This window comes from Miscanthus floridulus, chromosome 19 (genome assembly GCF_019320115.1).
Source record: "Miscanthus floridulus cultivar M001 chromosome 19, ASM1932011v1, whole genome shotgun sequence".
Taxonomy (NCBI): domain Eukaryota; kingdom Viridiplantae; phylum Streptophyta; class Magnoliopsida; order Poales; family Poaceae; genus Miscanthus; species Miscanthus floridulus.
Window position 1 is genome coordinate 73,995,327 of NC_089598.1, and position 16,100 is coordinate 74,011,426.

At 46.9% G+C, this 16,100-nt stretch overlaps 1 protein-coding gene and 1 pseudogene across 5 annotated transcripts; one reads left to right on the forward strand and one right to left on the reverse strand.

Annotated features, from left to right (window-relative positions):
• Nucleotides 1-6,579: 6,579 nt before the first annotated feature.
• LOC136529661 (uncharacterized) lies at nucleotides 6,580-14,731 on the forward strand. 5 transcript variants are annotated; one of them, XM_066522736.1, is made up of 11 exons: nucleotides 6,580-6,642; nucleotides 6,830-6,896; nucleotides 7,003-8,643; nucleotides 8,868-8,940; nucleotides 9,209-9,298; nucleotides 12,097-12,213; nucleotides 13,025-13,084; nucleotides 13,191-13,243; nucleotides 14,075-14,268; nucleotides 14,350-14,429; nucleotides 14,530-14,731. In XM_066522736.1, the coding sequence occupies exons 6-9, from the start codon at nucleotides 12,098-12,100 to the stop codon at nucleotides 14,212-14,214; spliced, it is 369 nt and encodes a 122-aa protein (XP_066378833.1). In that variant the 5' UTR covers nucleotides 6,580-6,642; nucleotides 6,830-6,896; nucleotides 7,003-8,643; nucleotides 8,868-8,940; nucleotides 9,209-9,298; nucleotide 12,097; the 3' UTR covers nucleotides 14,215-14,268; nucleotides 14,350-14,429; nucleotides 14,530-14,731. The 5 variants fall into 5 exon arrangements, with proteins under 5 accessions (XP_066378833.1, XP_066378834.1, XP_066378835.1 ...); XM_066522737.1 differs by having other exon boundaries at nucleotides 12,116-12,213; XM_066522738.1 differs by lacking the exons at nucleotides 6,580-6,642; nucleotides 6,830-6,896; nucleotides 7,003-8,643; nucleotides 8,868-8,940; nucleotides 9,209-9,298 and adding an exon at nucleotides 11,912-11,948 and having other exon boundaries at nucleotides 12,116-12,213.
• On the reverse strand, nucleotides 10,227-11,563 carry LOC136529660 (CBL-interacting protein kinase 25-like; annotated as a pseudogene).
• Nucleotides 14,732-16,100: the final 1,369 nt, after the last annotated feature.

The following is a 16,100-nucleotide window of genomic DNA, read 5'->3' on the forward strand; positions in this document are numbered from 1 at the left end:
TCCGAGAAGCATGCTTCATCTTATCGAATAATTTCTTTTTTATTTTGAGGGATCAAGATCTTGATAACAATATTTGAACTGTAACCGTAACATTTGTAATGTTTAATATTGATGGACCTATCATCTACGTAGCGTATATAAAGGGAAATCTGATTCCACGAAAAAATATAAATTAAAATAAATTATAAAACAATAAAATGTGAATGGGCCATCACTGCCGGTTAGCAACAAACCGGCAGTGATGGCCAAGATGGCACTGTCGGCTTGAGCCACAAACTAGTAGCGTTGGCTTAGCCACAAACCGGCAGTGCTAGTTACGGCAACACTGCTGACTAAAAACATAAACTGATAGTGATGTTTGAGGTTACACTACCAGGTGGTCTCATGAACCGGCAGTGTTGATGAAACTGAACTCTACCGGGTTGTGTAAAGAACCGGCAGTGAAGTTGAAGAACACTGCCGGTTTGTAGGAATCGACAGTGATAGCTAACACTCATCACTGCCGGTATGGTTGTGCCGGTTCAAAATTCAACAGTGATGGGGTGTTTTGAACCGACAGTGAAGTGCTATTCTATAGTAGTGGTTATACAATATAGGTTCCAAAACCTATCAACTAGCCTAGCAAGCTGAACTAACAATGTAAGCACACAACCTTGGAAAGTATGTAAACTAAGCGGAAGCTTAAATGAGATAGAGATGCAAACTCCTGTTGACAACCGTATTTTTCTTGAAGATTTGAGAAGCTCACGCTTCCCCCTCATTGGAGACCCTCACAAGATGCCCTTGCAAGGGCCAAGCTCCCTATGGGGGTATGGCCCTCGGTATCCACAAGACAAGACATGGGCCGCACCATCAGAGGTGGCCCAGCCCACAAGATCAAGGCGTGTACAGCGCTGCTCGGTGTGCACCGTAAGATATTGTATAGTACCAAATAGGCTGTTTTTCTTGTAACCCTACCCCTCCAGAGTATATAAGGTGAGGTAGGGGTCCCCTAGCAGACAGGCTACATCAAGATACATACATATGCGGTCACGCAATATCAGACGATAGCTAATATAAACCAACAGACCATAGGAGTAGGGTATTACATCATACTGACGGCCTAAACCTGTCTAACTCGTGTCTCTATTGCCTTCTTGTTTTTGATCTCACGCTCCTCTGCCGATCAATCTACCTTCGTGGGATACCCCTCGGAGGACTACCGATGATATTTTGTCGATAGTTGGTGTGCCAAGTAGGGGCTTGTGTGTTGTTTCCTTATCGAACAAGATGGCTTTTTCCGTAGGCTCTTCGTTCCTCCCCCAGCCTGGCCAGATCTTCATGATTGGATCAATCTCATGGATCATCCATGTGGACAGAGTGAGAGAGCTCCTCGAGCCGGTGCAGATCGATTCTTCGTTGATCATCCCCGCACCTGCGACTGTAGATCCGATCTTGGAACCACCCCTGACGTCGCCTTCATCAGCAACTCGCTACCCATTTTCTCGCTACCAGAGGAGGTGGATCAACAACGACGATCTGATCGAGTCCATCGGTCGGGTCGGTCTAAAGCTTGCCGATTGTCTCTCCATCGCCGAATCAGCTCTAGACACTCTGGTTCAGCACCGACCACCCTTCGATCAAAATCTATCAAAGGCTGCTAGGGAAACTCTAGGAGTTACGGCTCTGCCCTTTGGGTTCACCAACGCCGCCGCCGCTTACCAACATGCCCTAAGGGGCAGATTCGCTAACCAGGTTGAAGACATCCATCCTCTCACCGACCAGATAGCGCCATACACCGCCGACCAGACGTTCTGTCTAAAGCTAAGTCATGCTTTAATATTTTCCTAAATATTCTCCAATCTCCGTATATCATCATAATGTTTCTCCGAGCTGTTTTCTCCATGTTTGCTCTCCAAACGATTTTCCAAACCCCCGAACAGTCCTGTTGATGCTCGGACGCCTCTAGAGACGGCCTTGTCTCTGGCTCCTCCCTACACGTGCACGAGCGTCTGCCCTCTGCGTTATGGGTGGTTAGCAGTGGCTCCTTAACGACGCTTCTTTCTCCTACACATGCACAGGCTCTGCGCTCTGCATTATGGTTAATAGGCTAGCTAGGGCTGGAGACTCAGCTACACACTAACTATTCGGGTGGTTTATATTAAATACATCTTCACACCAACTAATCGTCGAGCTACTTATGCTATTTCATCGCCATTGCTGATTTTTCTCCGGAGTGCATATATTTGTACATCATGTACTACACGTTCTACATATTTGTATTACAGGGTCATCGTCCAGGTGATCAGACCACCTAGTGCTCGGACTTCTCCACTGATCAACTGGTCGGACCTCTTGGTTCATCGACTTTGTCGCCAACCAGTTGATCGGACTGTTCGCTGGTCATTTCTAGTCAATGCTCACTTCGCCGCCGACCAGTTGACCAAACTGTTTGTCGCTCGTGCTTCATCGCCAGCTACGCCGGGGACTCCTCGGCGCTCAGTTTCTTCGTGCTCGAGGACTAAGTGGGCACACTTCACTGCACGGACGTCGCCAGCTACGTCGGTGCTCGGACCTCGCTAGCTTTGCCAGGAACTCCTCGGTGCTCGGTCATCGCCAGCGACGTCGGGGACTCCTCGGTGCTCGGTTATTGCCAACGACACCAGAGACTCCTCGCTCCTTGGTGCTCGATAATCGCCAGCGACACCGGGGACTCCTCGCTCCTCGGTGCTCGGTCATCACCAGCGACGTCGGGGATTACTCGCTCCTCGGTGCTCGGTCATCACCAGCGACGCCGGGGACTCCTCGCTCCTCGATGCTCGGTCATCGCCAGCGACGTCGGGGACTCCTCGCTCCTCAGTAATCAGACATCGCCAGCTATGCCGGGGACTCTTTGGTGCTCAAACATCGCTAGTGACGCCAGGGACTCCTCGCTCCTCGGTTCTCTGACATCGCCAGTGATGCCGAGGACTCCTCGCACCTCGGTGCTCGATCATCGTCAGCGATGCCGGGGACTCCTCGCTCCTCGGTGCTCGATCATCGCCCGTGACACCAGGGACTCCTCGCTCCTTGGTGCTTGGACATCACCAGTGATGCCGGGGAGTCCTCGTTCCTCGGTGCTAGGTCATCACTAGCGACACCGAGGACTCCTCGCTCCTCGATGCTCGGTCATAGCCAGTGACACCGAGGACTCCTCGCTCCTCGATGCTCGGTCATTGCCAGCGATGCCGAGGACTCCTCGGTGCTCGGTCATCGCCAGCGACATAGAGGACTCCTCGCTCCTCGGTGCTCGGACATCGCCAGCAACGTCGGGGACTAATCGCTCTTCGATGCTCAGTCATCGCCAGCGACGCCGGGGACTCCTCGCTCCTCGATGCTCAGACATCGCCAGCGACATTGGGGACTCCTTGCTTCTCAGTGCTTGGTCATCGTCAGCGACGCCGGGGACTCCTTGCTCCTCGGTGCTCGATCATCGCCAGCGACGCCGGGGACTCCTCGCTCCTCGGTGCTCGGTCATCACCAGCGATGCCGGGGACTCCTTGCTCCTTGGTGCTCAGACATCGCCAACGACGCTGAGGACTCCTCGGTGCTCCCTTGGTGGTCGAATCTTGCTATGTCTCATCGATGTGCTATCAAGCTGCTCCATGTTGTTCGAATTAGGGTGCTGATCTTAGGTAGCACGTCTAGGGTCTTGATGCGCGCATGTCGGATGACGTTGGCAAAGATTTTAGACTTCTTTGACCCTGCTACAAGATTCATTCTTCATCTTCCAGTAGGCTCGGGGACTAAGTGGGCACACTTCACCTTGCGGTGAATGTGCTTGTTCTCATCTCGAGGTTACGCTCGGGGACTGGTTGCCTGCTCGGCTGGTCTTCTACTTTCTGACCCTGGCGCCACATGACTACGTCACCTACTATCAGGTTCGGGGACTAGCTGTGGGGGTATGGCTCCCGGTATCCACAAGACAAGACAAGGGCCCACAAGATCAAGGTGTGCACGGCGCTGCTCGGCGTGCGCCGCAAGATATTATATAGTACCAAATATGCTACTTTCCCTGTAACCCTACCCCTCTAGAGTATATAAGGAGAGGTAGGGGTCCCCTAGCGGACAGGCTACATCAAGATACATACATATGCGGTCACACAATATCAGACGATAGCTAATACAAACCAATAGACCACAGGAGTAGGGTATTACGTCATACTGATGGCCTAAACTTGTCTAACTCATGTGTCTCTGTTGCCTTCTTGTTCTTGATCTAATGCTCCTCGGCCGATCAATCTACCTTCGTGGGATACCCCTCGGAGGACTGCCGACGACATTCTATCGACACTCCCAATCGAAAAACTCTATGGATTCCATGGGCCTTTCCCATGCACAAGTGGGTGTCTGTATAGCCTTTTTCGAACTGCTCCCTATAGTCCTCACTATCATGTTTCTGGCCAAACCGCTCCCACATACTGCGCTAGGATGACACCCCTTTGACCCAAACCGCTCCCACGTGGTGGGGGCAATTATGTTATATTATGCTTATATGTCGATGATATTCTAATCTTTGGCATGAACATTGATGTAATTAATGAGGTCAAGTCTTTTCTATCTAAGAGCTTTGACATGAAAGATCTAGGAGAAGCTAATGTGATTCTAAACATTAAGCTGATTAAAAATGAGAGTGTGATTACTTTGTTGCAATCTCAGTATGTTGAGAAGGTCTTGAGCCAGTTTGGCTTTATGGATAGCAAGCCTTCTCCAACACCTTATGATCCTAGCGTGACTTTGAGAAAGAACAAAAAGATAGGTAGAGACCATTTGAGATATTCTCAGATCATTGGTTCACTCATGTATTTAGCTAGCGTAACAAGACCAGATATCTCTTTTGCTATGAGCAAGTTGAGTAGGTACATGTCCAACCTAGGTGATGATCATTGGCGTGCACTTGAAATGGTCTTGCGTTATCTTAAAGGTACAATGAGTTTTGGGATTCACTATTTTGGACACCCATCTATGCTTGAGGGATATAGTGATTCAAACTGGATATCTGATATTGATCAAATCTACACTACTAGTGGGTATGTGTTTACTCTTGGAGGTGGCGTAGTGTCATGGAGCTCTTGCAAACAGACTATTTTGACAAAATCAACCATAGAAGCAGAACTTACTACTTTAGATATAGCTTTTGCAGAGGCAGAATGGCTGTGTGAGCTCTTATTGGACTTGCCAGTGGTTGAAAAACCAATACCGGCTATCCTTATGAACTGTGATAATCAAACTGTGATTACTAAAGTGAACAGTGCTAAGGATAATGCAAAGTCAACAAGACACGTTAAAAGACGTTTGAAGACTGTCAGGAAGTTAAGAAACTCCGGAGTAATAGCTGTAGCCTATGTGCAAATAGACAAAAACCTGGCAGGTCCCTTTACAAAAGGGCTATCACGGAATGTGATAGAAATTGCATCAAAGGAGATGGTATGAGACCCATGTGAGTTTACAGTAGTAGTAACCCAACCTTTTTTATCGGAGATCCTGTGACTATGGATCTAGGAAGAACAAGCTATTGGTAAACTGAGGAGAATAAACTATAACCCTCTCTATGTGAAGATGCAATACTCTGCAAGCAATGAGGCACTGTATGGAAGGTTGACGAATGTCTTAATGTGTTTTATTGGCTTTAACAAGCGAAGATGCTGTCCAATAGAGCATTTTTGAAAGAATATACCTATATGAGCCTGACTGTATAATGTCGTAGTCTATAAGACTTGGGTGATCTCTAGTAAGCTCATAAAGAGATCAGGGAGTACGATGTGTATGCTCCACCCACGGGGAAGGCTACTGGCAGCCAGGTACTAGTTTGACTTTGAGTAAAACTCGTTCGCACAAAACATACAATTCAAGGCATAGTCCATTGTTCAAGTTGTGGATGTGTGTAACTTAAAGCTCTAGGTGGATGTTCAACTTAACAGTCTCTACTGAAACATTAGTATATAAATAATAGTGTGAGAAGGAAAATATCTATACTGGACAGTTGAGATCTGATGGAGGATTGTTAGAATTTATATGGATAGTTCCCCTGAATACATATGAAGAAATTCTAATAAATCTCAAAGGCTCAGTACTTGTGTTCCCTAATGGGCTTTAATGTGTAAGCCCATAAGTAGAGGTGAGAGGTACAACATTAATTAGTACCATATTACTAGTTGATGTAGAGGTATGGGGTTTTTATCCCTATATATGTACCAATTATCCTGAGAAAAGACACAACAAAAACTACTATTAGGAGTTCTAGTTTGGAAAATCCAAAGACAGTAAATTAGTATTTTTCTCTTCTCGTTGCTGCGCTGCCACCATAGTCTCTCCATCCCGGCATCTGCGTGCAGGTCTCCAGAACCCTCGCCCTTATGATCCTGCACCGGGAGCGGACAAATAAGGTTCGTAGGAAGTGCTCATCATGTGATTGTTCCCGACTTTCACGACGAGTCGTTTTCCATCCAAGTCAGACAGCGCTACGTCCCGACGTATTCGTCATCAGCTGCTCCGAGCCCTTCCTTCACCACTCATCGATGACTTAGTACCACCAGCAGCGTCTCCCTCTGCATCATCATCTTCATCAGTGACACTTGCATCTTCTTCATCACCAGCGACACCATTTTCTTCTGCAAACAAAAGGTATACGCCTCGTGACCAATCTATTATTGTCGTTCGTCTACTATATTGATCACGATTGATCTTAGCTATGTTGCTAGCTATATTACTATTAATGTTGCCTGATTTAACTAGTATGTTAGTTTATGAGATTGTTTTTACTATTAATCGGAAATTAACTAGGAAATTGACTAGTCATTCAACATACAAGTGGTAGAAGTGCGACATGATCTCTCGCCTCGGTGCATTCGCCGCCGGTCGCGGTCGCGGTCGCGTTGGTAAGCTTCGTCGCCTCTCGTCGTGCCATTTTTTGGCCCTTGCTTTTACTAATTATTACCGGAGGCTGTGTAAACGGTCGTCTGATCGCTGGTTTCGTTGGTTTAGTTCCGTTTTCATGATCTTCCCCACCGTCTCTTCACCGAAGACGACGATGTATGCGGAATTGCGGATGGCTTCGACTTCGGCCTGCACGTTGGTTTCCTTTCCGGAGCTTCTCCCTCTGGTTCCACCATCGTGATGACAACTTAGGCGAGGGCTTCAGTGCCGCATCCGGCCCTGCCGCGTCCTCCGCCTCCCCGACCACATCTGCCACCAACTCCGTCGTGCACGAGGTCAGATAGTGAAAGGAATTGTGCCGCCCCAATCTGGAGCGTCAAGAATCCTGGAGGACCTTTGATAGGCCTAGGTGCTGCCAGTCCAGCAACGGTGGGCTTTGCCTACCTGCATGCCTTTCATCTATGTCTGCTTCGGCGTTGCACGGTCTTCGTATCTGACGCCAACAATCAGGACGACCCATAGTTAGGCCTAGCTGTGCCTCCACCCACCATGGCCTACCTGTGATTTACCTTGATTTTTCTTCAATTGATGTATATATTCATATATCTCTTGCTCTTTCTATTGGAGATAACGTATCTGAGCTACCCGGGAGTGTCCATGAGCAAGAAGCCTCCTACCGGTGTCGTTGACAGAGTATGCTCGTGGCGCGTATCTGAGCTACCCGGGAGTGTCCATGGGCAAGAAGCCTCCTACCGGTGTCGTTGACAGAGTATGCTCGTGGCGCACGCCATGTGTTCGTTTCATTGCCTCAACCAATACAGCCTGGTTCGTCCTCCACTGGTTAATTTGATTCCATCCCAATGCTTAAGCTTGGTTTAGGTAGCAGTGCTGGAGGGATGCTGTGTCACTGATGTGTTTATATATGGCTTTGCTGCCCTTCTCGTACGCACATACACAGTTCCAAATGCAAAAACAACAAGCATCCCAAACACGATTTTGTTTCTTTGCTGCTGAAGGTTGTCGCAGGTGACTTACCGAACCTCAACAACAATTTGAAATAGCTGAGCTTATATGAAAGGCACATTGTTAGGGTCATTCTCTTTCTTATTTTCTTCAGAGAGTATGTTAGGCTATACTTGAATGAACAAGAATTTTTTCTCTTTGTTGTCGTCAATACAATTGATAACCATTTACCTGTGAACTGTTCCTCTCACAAGGTACATCAATGGAAGAATAGATAACAATGTTAATGCCCCATCTAAAAGAAGGATACCACAACAATTTTTTTCAGGTTGTCAATGCTCGTGTGCATCTTTACATAACTGTTGACCACCCTTATTTGATAAGACTGCCCATAGAAAGGTGTAGGAGATCAAGATCATCCCTCCTAATTTTCTTGAGTATGCGTACTCAATATCCCCATCTGAAGCATAGAAAAATAGAATGGTATTACTTAATATTGTTAAGGTAGATAGATTACTTTGTTTATTGCTTTATGCTGCTATGCTTCTATAAAAATATTAGTTAAATTTTACTGTAGTTTTCTATATGGATATTCAACTATATCAAACCTCTATCTGACAAACCCATCTCTTCCGGATGTTTGTTATATAAGTTGTATATGCAGGAACCAATGGTGTTCTCAGTTCTCACAGGCTGCACTCATGTAAGACTGCAGAGCTCCAAGACAGGAGCGAAGCCCACTTCGCAATGTGAACTTTGCCGATGGAAAGTATGTTGTCAGAAAAGGCATGTGCTATTTTTCCTACTGTGATTAGTAGAGTATTTTCTGCGGTGCTTCTTTTATTTTATTCCCTTCATTACCATACTACACTGTTGTGATCGCTCTATGGGGTCAAAAAGCTCACTACTTCGCTGCTAAATACTACACGGACATGACGGCTAACCAGTTGCTTTCTTTTTTCTTGGTCTTATGTGTCGCATGTTTGACAATCAAATCCACATCACTTCAGCCTGTAACCCTAACTGCTGACCAGGTCCACTTGATTGATGCTTGCCTTACCTGTTTACTGCACAAAATGCAAAGTGAGCTTCTTTGTTACTCATGTTTTCATTTTTGCAGAACAATTGACCATTTACACCTGCCCCATTTGCAACTCCACCCCCACAAGATGATTCTGTTTTTTTTTTTACACAAGGACTGTGGGGGAGATCCCTACAGTAAATTTTATAAATAAATTAGGGGGTAACCATTAAGCCTGCAATAAGTATATTACGTCTAACACACTGTAATGATTTTTGTTACATACTCGGCCATCCCATCAATCTTTAATGCTATATTCTCATGCTACAGGCATCATTGTTAGATTGTTGATTCAAAGACCTAAAGTCAGAGGCGACTAACCGAACACCTTGATAGTGATCAACTCGGCGATGCCTCAAGGTAATGCAATCACACACTAAATCCCAATTATGCCACTAACGATTACAGAATAGTTATCACTGCTGACTATTCTTTAAGTCTTCTCCATCTCCAATTTCTTTAGTTTTGCAATACAGTATCCCAATAAAATTCTATATCTTAGCTATGTCATTGATAGCTTAGTGCACTGCTCTATTCATCAGCCTTGAAGTTAAAGCACATGCCTTCCCAATTTGCCAACAGTAATCAATATGTCCTTATCAAGTCAGTTCAGCATCTCACTTTATATATGCATTTATTGATGCGGTTGACCTGGCCTGGAAAACTGACAAGAAGGTTAAAATGTGTTTAAGCTTGCCAAACTCTGCAAGCAAAGGAAGGTATATACAGCAAGACTATACACTCCACTGTCAGTTCTATATTTTCTTCTCAGGCACTGCATCAAACAGCGCCATGGTTGCCAATCTACATGCCTTTTGCAAGCTGTCGTACTACAAATAGGTTATCCATGACCATGGCAATTCTAACAATGATAAAATGTGGCTTGCGGCACCTATGGCCTTGGTAATGGATCCTAATGTATAGGCCTGCAAAATATATTCTAGCACACACAGACACGCTGGGTCGATTTCCATATGCAATGGTTGTCGTGTAATGGTTGTCGATGTTCCAGTCAAGTAAAGTTAATGCTTTACGCTAGCCTTACATCAATATGAACAATTAGCAGTTCTTGTTTTGAGCATAAAACAACAAACACTCGGCTTTTGCCCAGTTAACCCATGCTCTTAACTGCCCTAGTACTGGATGAGAAAGCACATGCCTAGAATTTTTAGCAACCTAATTAACAACAGTGCCATGACACACACTATAAGGCATTAACACTGTGAAAACTCTTAATAAACTAGTATACTAATATAGAACTGTTGAAATAAAATTAAAGATACTACGATCATCCAGAGATGGAAGCCATGCAGTCGCCGGTGTCCTCTGGCAGTCCGTCGACGAGGCCACGCAGGCCGGGCTTGAGCTCATTGTTGCAGAACTGCCGGTACTGAGTGGTGTCGCCAGCCTTCTTACAAACCTTCACCATGACGAGCTCAGGCGTGAGTTCGAAGATCTTGGCAGAGATAAGGAGCACGCCCTGGTTCCCATTCCTCGTCTCCTCGATGCTCTCCTGGTACTCCTTGGTGCGCGCCGTGAAGCTGACGTGCCCAGCGATTTCCTCCAGCTTGGAGATCTTGGACACAGGTGCGGCGGACACGAACCGCATCTGCTCGCTCGGGTCCTGGAACAACCCGGACAGGTCGAGGCTCGGCGAGGACGCGATGACGTCGTCAGCGACGGCGCCGACACCGAGGTATGCATGGGGCACGCCATCGGCGAGGCCGGATCCCCCGACAATGTAGATGACGCCGTCGACTCGTCGTCAGAATCGGTGTCAGAGTCGCGCAGCTCAGGCTCGCTGAGGCTCCGTGGGATCTCCTTGAAATCTTTGTTGAACCAAAGATTTTCCTTCATTTGCGGTATGGCGATACGGCAAGCCGGGTCGGGGTAGAGGATGCGGCAGACAAGGGCGACGAGGCCGGTACTGAACCACGGCGGGCAGTGGTAGTCGCAGCGGCGGATCATGTGGTACAAGCTGGTGGTGTCCTTGTGCTTGAAGGGGTAGTGGCCTGCCACGAGCGCGAAGAGGACGATGCCGCAGGCCCAGACATCGGCCTTGGCGCCATCGTAGCCACAGCGCAGGAACACCTCGGGCGCAATGAACATGGGCGTCCCGCATACGGTGTGGAGCAGCGCCTCCCGCTGCGCCGTGCCGGCTAGGGCTGAGAGCCCGAAATCAGCGACCTTGATGTTGCCCGTGGCGTCGACGAGGATGTTGTCGGGCTTGATGTCGCAGTGGTACACACCGAGCTAGTGGCAGTAGTCGAGCGCGGACACGAGCTGCTGGAAGAGGCGGCGGGCTGAGGCCTCGCTGATGCCGCGGCCGGCGCAGTGGACCAGGTGGGCGTTGAGGGTGCTGCCGCCGATGAATTCCATGACGACGAAGATGCTCTTCCTGGTGGCCATGATCTTGTGGATGCGCACGACGTGGGGGTGGCCGACAAAGATCACCTGTCCAAGTTAGGCGCCTAACTTGGACAGGTGATCTTTGTCCATGATCTTGATGGCCACCTCATCCCCGGTGCCTACGTTACGCGCGTGGTACACCTTGGCGAAGCTGCCCTTGCCGAGCAGCCTATCGAGCTCGTACCGCCCCATTAGCAAGCGGGGGATTTTCCCCATGCCTGTAACGCCGGCCGGCGGCGTGAGAGAGAGCCTGTGTATCAGGATTTCTGTTCTGTATGTAGGACAGGCTGAGATGCGTAAGGAAGGAAGGAAGGAGGCTAATATGTTGGGGTGGAGAGGGGACGGGAACAGAGTCGTACCCGTGAGCCGTGGATGGCTGGGATTTTGGTTTTAGACCTATTCTAATCGCGTTTTGTGTTTACACCGAAACTGAATCATAAGCCGTCGACGGGTCACGGGAGTCCGTGGCAGAAGGAGATTCGCACCCGTCCGGCTCGCCGTCGGTCTCCACTGCCGCGGCCAAGCTGCTACTCCGGCCAGCGCTGACCCACCCGATCTCCACTGGCTTCCGTGAGAAGCACGACACCTTCGTCCCATCCAGGTCCCCAACGACAAGTTTGTGGTTTCGCCCTCGCCCCCATAGTTGCATAGCAGCTTTGTCCGCTCGATCTATTTTGTCGCGCATTGCGCCTGCAGCCAAGATGATGTGGTTGATCCGATGGATTTTGACTATTGTGTTCTGTTTCGAGCATGCTGTGGGGCGCGCAGACGCAGAGGTCGCTGCAGAACTTCGACATTGGTGGGGAGCGTGAGAGGATGCCCGTGCCCATCGTCCGCGCCTTTGGCGTGCTAAAAAAAGTGCACAGGTACAAAGTCAAACTTTTTTTTTGCGCGTTTTTCTTTCAGGCTTTCCAAGCCACCATTCAGATTTGATATTTATCCCCAAGCGTAAATTTATGATTGCATAATGCAAGTTTTCTTAAAGAGTAACTGCACGTTTGAACGTGATCCATATAGAATCCCTATTAAGCTAGGTATAAATGTTTCGTATCTGTAGCACAAGTCCAAATGAATCAGTAATATTTATATGGGGTTTGGATTTTGGAGAGTAGAATAGATTATATCCAAGCATGTTCACATGGACAGAAACGTTAAAGCTGATAGAGTTTTTTTTCCCAAAACTTGAAAATAACAGGCTTGTTAGAATTCCTGATAGGTTTATATCCTCAAACCTGACAACTTTTATTAAAGGGAGGTTTATCTTAGGATTAGAAATTGGCATGTTCCAGCCAATGCATGCATGTATCATGGTGCACTGGAGTTGCCTGAAGGTTGGGTGTTCCCTTTTTGTTGAGTTTAGATATATTTGCTCCTTATAATGGTACATTAAGGGTTTATATATATGTGTCTGCCAACCAGCTTCTTTTTTTATACGCAAAATAATAAGTGGCAACAAGTGATGAACAAATTGATAAGAAGCTTGATTTCTTATTCCTCTATTTTTTTTTATCCCTCTCGGTGCCATGGTTGTGCCTATACTGACTGAGGCATCATGCATCGGATTTTCCCGAACCCCTTCTCTGTAAATCCAAAGATTTCGGAAATTGTTGGCATGTGCTTTCCCCTTTGTAAATTGTGAGTGACCTTGTTGACTTCATTTGCTGTTTCTTGGTTTAGACGCAAGAGACTTCTCCAGAGAAGCAGAGCAGCTACTGATGCTGGTGGTTGTTCCTCAAGGTGTGTCAACCTGAAAAGCACTTTGTTTTCAACTAAATTGTGTCTTGGAATGATTTCAGTAGCTGAAATCAGAAATGATATTGTTTTTCTTTCCAACATGTTGCAGGTACATACGGAGCAGATCAGTGATCTGTCAAACAATCTCAGTGTGGCATGTAGGTATATTTTTCTAGTAGGAAATTATTCTGAAACTATTTTGGGGGAAAAGCAAAATCGTCTTCCATATGGAAGTGCCAAACAAATTACATCAACAACCAATACTAAACTGTTGTACATAAATCTCAAACCTGGTCTTACGCATGCATAAAAAAACTCGACCTGCGAGGGGCAAGCCGCCCAGAAGGCCTTCTCACACAGGCCGAGAAAACCCCCGAACCTCGGCCTCGGCCCGACACTGGGAGACGTAACCCGTGAGATGGGCCGTCTCCTTTAAACCAGTGCTTTGGCACCTGGGACCGGCGAGGGGATTTTTTTAACCCCCAGCCTGAAATTCGCTCCCACTGAGAGTCGAACTCAGGACCTGGAGGGTGCCGCCAGAGTGACTAGCATATCTCAGTTAACCAACTAGACTAGCCATCCTTTGGCACGCATGCATCAATGACTGTCCGTTTTTCTTTTGTGTTAATGCAAAATCCTGAAGTATGTTCAGGCTACTAATTAATGAATATAATTATGATATCTTTGCCATTTGCATTTTTTCCTGCTATTTTGCTATGATTGACAGAGTGCTTCATTATTTTATTAAGCCTTCATGACTTCACATTCTGGTAATAGTGACTATTATGCCTTTTAATTTAAATCTTGTCAATGCATTTTTTTACACCACTGTGCTTCATTATTTTATTAAGCTTTTATGACTTCACATTCTGGTAATAGTGACAATTGTAATCTTTCTTAATTATTAGAGACAATTGTACTATGCCACTATGTTCTGAGCTTGTACTTTGCTTATTACTATTGCATATTTGCATGGAAATTTTTTTTATGTAGGTAGAATACCCAGCTGTGAAATCCTAGCTCCACCAGTGCGCGCTGTGAGCTCAAATGATCAGCCTAAGTGTGGGCAAGGCGACCAGGGTGTGGCCTCGTCCTCACCACCTGATGCTAAGCCCTGTCTGGTGGATCGCTGAGCTCCATGACCGCTTCATCAATGCCGTTGCCCAGCTCAGAGGCCTGAATAATATGTAATATAGATGCTTCATCAATTGCTTGGAATTTTAGTGGTTTAGTTTTCATGTGCTTTTATTCCTTTCTTTCGTATATAGGCAACTCCAAAGACTATCACGGGGTTGCGGTAATCAAGGGCCTCACCTTCTACTTCTACCACCTCAAGAGTTACCTTCAGGTATGTAGCTGCATGATCCCATATCCAAGGTTGAAATTAAGTTGGAATTATTATTTCTTTAAATTAAGCAGTGTCTCACAATGCCAGAAATTTCGTCCAGGGAAACAAACACAAGTAGTTCAGTGACCATACATGTTAGGATACAAACTATTGTGCAGCTTGTAAATGTAAGAAATTGTCTATTTATTGCTCGCAAGATATATTGTGTGTTCAATGCTTAGAAAGATGAAGGGGGCTGAGGCGATTTCCTTCTCAGTATCAGTTTTGTTGCTCCTGTCTGTTCTACACCATCGAGAATTGTCTCCCTTCAGTGGATCATTGTGTTTAATGTATTTTCAAAAAAAAAATTGTGTTTGTTATATGTGGTTGAAAGGGACCGTGATGCCTAAGAGAGGAGTGAATAAGGTAACTTAAAATTATACTTTTAACTAAGACCTCTAATTTCACCTAGTCAAAACCTATGTAGTAAAGTAAACTATCTAAATGTGCAACTACGGTTTTGCTAGTGTGTTGCTATCTCTACCGCAAAAGAAGTTATGCAACATTGGTTCCAAACCTATTAACTAGCCTATCACTAAGCTAGTAAAGTAAAGCACACACTAAGATTTCAATGTAAATGTGGAAGCGGAAGAGTAAGGTAAAGACATGCAAACTCCCATCGATGACTCCGGTATTTTTACTGAGGTATCAAGAAGCGCACAAGCATCCCCTAGTCCTCGTTGGAGCCCCTCGCAAGGGCCAAGCTTCCGGTCGGGTAACTCCGTGGATAGCCTTGGGCCTTCCCCACGTGCAAGTGGGTCTTCGACGTATCTTTCGGCAAGCCTCTCTCGGATGCTCCCCGCCGTCTTTACTATCAAGCTTCCGGTCGAACCGCCGCTGGCCTTGTTCCCTTTGGTACACGGTGGCGGCCACACCACAAACGCGGTTGGTGTGATATCACAAGACTACAAGTCACTCCGATGTACAACAATGGTGCACGCAAGCACCGAATGGTAAGAGGTATGCAAACTGCACTAAACACTCGGTCTAAACCTAGAGCAAGCGCATAAGCGGTGGTCTAATCAACCTAAGCACTTTGCAAAGCACCTACGCTAATCATCTAATGAATCACTAAGCACTATGCAAACGGAGATCACTAAAATGGTGTATCAACACCCTTGATATGTTTCTTCAGTTCTCCACATCTCAAATGACCGGTTGTGGATCTATTTATAAGCCCCACTAAGAAAGTAGTCGGTGGGGCGAAACCCAGTTTTATGCTACTGACCGAACGCTGCTGTCGTCCTGACTGGACACGTCCGGTCGTCCCGACCGTTGGAGCACGCGCGTTGATCGGACGTACTGCCATGTCCAGTCACTATTGATCGGACGTGTCCGATCGTGCTATCGCCGCTCTGGAACCTCTCTGGACTCGATCGGACGCTGTAGTTCCTGCGTCCGGTCGATTATCTGCCAACGTCCGGTCAGTGTTGTGCTATTGTCGCGATAGTGAATAGTGTCATCGTCGCATCCAGTCACTTGAATCCTCAGCGTCCGGTCGCTGCTGCTGACGCCTGCTATTGTCAAGCATCTTGATCGGACGCATCTGATCGCTATAAGGACTGTGTCCGGTCACCTCTGTGAAGCTTGTTTCTTTGCGATCTTGCGTCCGGCTTGGTTCCTATCTTCATG